This window comes from Phoenix dactylifera, chromosome 11 (genome assembly GCF_009389715.1).
Source record: "Phoenix dactylifera cultivar Barhee BC4 chromosome 11, palm_55x_up_171113_PBpolish2nd_filt_p, whole genome shotgun sequence".
Classification (NCBI taxonomy): Eukaryota; Viridiplantae; Streptophyta; class Magnoliopsida; order Arecales; family Arecaceae; genus Phoenix; species Phoenix dactylifera.
This window is the reverse complement of record NC_052402.1, coordinates 10,391,434-10,397,064: the sequence shown is the minus strand read 5'-3', so window position 1 is coordinate 10,397,064 and position 5,631 is coordinate 10,391,434. Positions and strand designations below refer to the sequence as shown.

At 40.5% G+C, this 5,631-nt stretch overlaps 1 protein-coding gene across 1 annotated transcript; it reads left to right on the top strand.

Moving 5' to 3' along the window:
- The first annotated feature begins 935 nt into the window (after positions 1-935).
- LOC103715012 (scopoletin glucosyltransferase-like) lies at positions 936-2,856 on the top strand. Its single transcript, XM_008802512.4, has one exon. It carries the CDS (start codon positions 1,197-1,199, stop codon positions 2,643-2,645), a length of 1,449 nt encoding a protein of 482 aa, XP_008800734.2. The 5' UTR covers positions 936-1,196; the 3' UTR covers positions 2,646-2,856.
- Positions 2,857-5,631: the final 2,775 nt, after the last annotated feature.

Sequence of the window (5,631 nt, the reverse complement as noted above, 5' to 3'; positions counted from 1 at the left end):
TCGCCTCCAGGCAGAGAGACAAGAGGAGGTGGAGCACCCGCTTCTGTATAACATGCGTTGGATGCTATGGAAGTGTCGGGCTATCCAGGTTAAACACGTCCTTCGGGAGGCAAACCAAACGGCTGATTAGGTCACCTCTTTCGCTGCCCAGCATTCCGAAAAGTTTTTATGGTCTCAGTAGTTCTCAATTCCTTTTAATCTTTGTAGTCTTCTTGATAGTGATGTAGCTGGTTGTGCCCATGTGAGAGCAGTTTGAGCAGCCCATCCATAAAATAAATAAATAAATAAATAAAGAGGAAGAAAGACCACAAAGATGTAGAATAGGCTTGTAACAATCAATAGATTAAAAGTAACATTTAATGCTGGATAATTTAGGCACATTTATGCTAATAACCTAGTCCCTACACTCCAATCCTCTTATGTTCACTGCAGTTTGACTTCATTTTCATCTGCAAGCTGTTTGCAAACAGACAAATAGGCAGTATCTTTGCCTAGCTTAATTTTTTTTTTCTTCATTTTGTTTTAGCATCATCAAATGTAACATGGATGGTAAATTTTATTGTCATTCCACTTTTGGCATGTTGCACGAGGACTCTTCAATCTGCAGAGTTGGAAGGTAATTGCACTCGCAGAGTGGAGACTCGCGTGATGAACTTCAAACGCTCCTAGTTGCAATCTCTTCCTGCAGAGTTGAAGTCTTCTTTCTCTTTTTCACTCTTTCTGCTCGCCTCGCAGCCGTCGCCGGTTTCAATCGCGGGAAGAGGAGAGATGGAATTGAAAAGTGAAATCCTAGCAGCAGGAGAACATATCTGACAACTTTTAGACGGCATGCGACAACCAAGCCTACATGATTACAAGACATTCATCAAATATTTATTTTAGTTAATAATATAACTGAAACCTATCTTTGAGCTATTACTGGTTAAGAGAAGCAAGTGGTCGAGCACTAATCCAGCCTTCCATGTCACCGTGCCAAGTCGGTCCCGCGCACAAATTAATTTCCCATCCACCGTGTGGGCGACAGCATTCCACGAAACTTCCAACACACACGGATACTTTGCAAGTTCAGGTCCCCACTCCTCGGACCTAGTTAAAGCAAGGAGCAGGGAACGCTAGCAACAAATTTGAGGTCCCTCTTCCTCAAATACCTTGGCACTCTTCCCCTCCATTCTTTGCCCCTTCTCCTAACAAACACCATGGACTTAGCCTCTGAAGAACTCCATATCCTCTTCTTCCCTCTCCTGACCCCCGGCCACATGATCCCCATGGTCGACATGGCCAAACTCTTCGCCGCTCGTGGCGTCAGGGCCACGGTCCTCACCACCCCGGCCAACGCCGCCGCCGTCCATTCCACCATCAACCGCGCCGACGACTCCCTCCGCCACCGTATCACCGTCGCCCTCCTCCACTTCCCCTCCTCCGCTGCCGTTGACTGCGAAAACATGTCCTGCCTCCCGACACAAGTCGCCCGGCAGAACTTCCTCGGCTGCCTCGCTAGCCTATGCCAACCGTTCGACCAGGTTCTCAGAGAGATCCGCCCTGACTGCATCGTCGCCGATATGTTCTACCCGTGGACTCTCGGCCTCGCAAAGGAGCTCGGTATACCGCTGCTCTTCTTCCATGGCATGAGCCTCCTTGCCCTCTCCGTCAGCCATAGCATGAACCGCCCAAAGCCCCCTCTCGAGAGCCTGCCCGACGACCCCGAGACCGTCGTCATCCTCGGCCTCCCGCGCCGCATCGAGTTGAAGCGGTCCCAGATCCCAGATTTATCCAAAATCAGCTCCTTCTTGGGCGATTTCTTCCGTCAGTTGGGCGAGGCTGAGATGGGTTGCTCCGGCGTGCTGGTCAACAGTTTTTACGAGCTCGAGCCGGACTTCGCCGACCACTATAAGAAGGTCGCCGGAAGGAAGACGTGGCCCGTTGGCCCGGTGTCGCTCTGCAACAAAGACTTCGACGAGAAGTCCAGCAGGGGGGACACGGCTTGCCTCGACTCGGCCAACTGTTTGAGCTGGCTCGACTGCAAGCCCCCCAGCTCGGTATTGTACGTTTGCTTCGGTAGTTTGTTCCAGTTTTCTCCAGCCCAGCTTCGTGAAATGGCACTGGGTTTCGAGGCCTCCAACACACCATTCATCTGGGTGGTGAGGAACAAAAGCTCGGAGTGGCTGCCGGAAGGGTATGAACAGAGGGTGTTGGGAGGAGGGAAAGGGATGATTATAAGAGGGTGGGCGCCGCAGATACTTATATTGAACCATCCGGCGGTTGGAGGATTTTTGACTCACTGTGGCTGGAATTCTTGTCTGGAGGCGGCGACCTCCGGTCTGCCGATGGTCACTTGGCCGCTATTCGCCGACCAGTTCGTCAACGAGAGGCTAATCGTGGACGTGCTGAAGGTGGGGATTGGTGTCGGAGCCACCGAGTATGTGGTGGAAGAGGAGAAGGTTAGCGTGGTGAAGGGGGACGTTATAGCGAGGGTGGTGTCGAGGGTGATGGGTGGGGGGGAGGAAGCAGAGGGGATGAGAAAGAGGGCGAGGGAGCTCGGGGTGATGGCGAGGAAGGCGGTGGAGGTGGGTGGATCTTCTTATGTCGCCATGGGAGAACTCATCAAGGAACTGAATGAGGCCAAAGCAGCAAGAGAGGAGAGCTAACAAGAAATCCTGGTAATCTCGGCTTCTGTTCTGCTTAATTTGGGGTCGTTTATGTTTTGCACCTTGATTAGAGTTGTTTTCTAGTTCAATGATGGCACATGCTGTTTAATAATTCTTGGGGCATTGGCGTTTACACTGCCTTCAGCTTAATGTGATATAATTTGACTATCTTTTGCCTCATCCATGGGACGGTGAAAGGGAAATTTTGTTACTGAGGCAGTAGCACGATGGAAACGGGACTTTAATTCCACTGGAGTGGCTCAGATTCGAAATGCACGAGCGTTAATTGAATGTGGGGATCAGATGCCCTTCGCCTGGCTCATTCAATGGAATCGCTATCCGGTCTGCCGGTATCTAAATGGTGCTGGGGTAACGTACTCACACATGGATATTGATCCCAGTAGAAGGAGCCCATGGGTCGAAGAGAGTACGCGAAAACTTACGGCATGCATCGAATATTTTCTGGTGGAATGGGAGTCCAGTGGGGTCTGCTATGCAGGTGAGGTTCACCTCCTCCCCCTCCTTCCTATTTTTTCACAAAAAAAAAAAGGAAAATTTTGGATCTATAGGACTAGGAGCGGAAAATATTTTGTATGGTGTGATATTTTGGCTTTGTCGGTGCCTCATGCACGGGACGGTGAAAGGGATGCGTTAGGTGGTTTGAAGCTTTCGGAGGGGACCAACCAAAACCACATTAATTCAAGACATTGGAGGGCCACGGACAAGGCGACCCATCATACTCGTGTGGGGTGGCTCCTTAATTGCCTACCTCCAATGTCTTCCGGCTCTATAGCTAATCATGGCCCGATCTTGGATCTAAACTCTGTTTATTTTAATTTTTTGTAATGTATACCCTCTAAAATATATAAAATTATATAAATATTTTTATAAAATTGCTATTTTCATATATATCCTTATAAAATATTTATTTTACATATATACTTTTTTTTAATATATATCCATACCATCTAATGTTGTTAAAAAAATAAACGATTTATATTTGAAATAATTGAATTGCCCTTACAGGTAGACACACTAAAAGAAAACTTTATAAAGATACACGTGTAAATAGCAATGTTGCAAGGATATTCATGAATTACGCATATTTAGAAGAGTGTACACTTCAAAAAATCCAATAAGAAATAATCAAAATTTAGTAAAGATAATTCAGTTGTTCTTAATAAAAAAATAGCAAAAAAAAGATTAATATTATTTTGCATATGATCTCATATAAATATCATCGCTTATCAAATGAATCATGTTGCTTTTACGAAATTTTTACCTCAAAAACAAATAACAATTCGACATTTACAAATCACTAAAAAATATTTTACTAATATACGTATTTATAATTAATTTAAATTTGATATGTTTTAATCTTTTAAAAATAATAAAAAATATATAGATGCCATAGATTCAATAATGATAATTATATTAAAATCAAATAGAGAATAGTATTATCAAAATGATCACCTATAATATTCTAACTTGAACGAGTCATGAACTTAAAAAAAAAAATTGATAATGTGACTCAATTTTTTTTTGACTTGTCAATCTAACTGAATCATAAAAGATTTAGTAAGTTCGAGTCGAGTTTTGATTTCTTTTTAATAAAATTTTGAAATGCATGTCCTTCTAAATATAAAAAATTGTATGAATATTCATATAAAGTTGCTATTTGCGTGAATATCCTTATATATTTTTTATATTTATTTATAAAAGTATTTCAGTTATTTTAGTTTTAAGCTGATTATTTTTTAACAACGGATACATATAATATATATATATAGTAATTTTATAAAAATATTTATATAATTTATATATTTAAGAAGGTATATATATATATATATATATATATAAAAGAAGGTGTATATATATATAATATTTTCAATCAAGCTTTCGGCTCGATGTTTATAAAATTTAATATCTTTTATGCTTTAAACCTTAGCATGATCAGCTTTATGTGGCCCGTGGCCCCACGATGCAGAAGGCCCGATCATGACCACTTTATGTGGCCCGTGACTTCAGCACCAGGATAGAAGGGACAATGAACAAATGCAACCTAATTTATATTGCATTTGGAAAATAAGAACTGATTTTATTTTTAACGGCAAGAAAAGCTTTCCCAAAGTAATGGCACCTAACGCACCGAATCATCTCATGGAACACGGTAGGAAGCCCTGGAATACAACCATCTAAATCAAAGATTCATGTCACCTATGACCCAAAATCGCAGGTAAGAAATCGCAGCAACCATCACATATTTATAAAAAAAAAAAATTATAAACATACAAAGCATCTCTATATAATATCATACACAAACAACAAAATAAATTTAAATAATTAATATTTAAATTCTAATTTAAATAATAAAATTAAAAGTTTTACAAAGCCAATAATATTTCAAAATCTTATATCAACTCTAAAATAAAATATAATCTAAATAAAATGTCAAAATTTTGTCTTTAATCGCTTTATCAGGATAAATTTTCGAATCAAGCTAATTCTTCGGATCTCGGAAAAAATAAAACGTCGTATGATGAGCTAAACAGTTCAGAAAATAGTGAATATCTTAACTAGATATTCATATAATAACATATGATACAATAGTAAAACACAAATTACCATGAATTGGTATAAAGACATAACTAATTCTATTTCAAAATACAAATTTATTAAGATCTATATCTTTCAAATATTCATATACATAATCATAAATCTGATTCGGAACAAATCATATTCAACTCAACAGCCTTTAATTATGGCCACATTTATACCCTGTAGCTAGACCAGAAATAGAACCACATTTATATCCTATAGAGTGGGCCAAAATACCACATGACAAGGCTAGAACTAGAATCAATGAGCTCAATAATAATCAAAGTGCCAATGCATAACCCCCAATTGGCAGGGTCTAAAATATAGTCAGGCTGAGAGTTTGAATCTGATAGATATCAAATTTTTTTTTTAACAAATGATATATTTA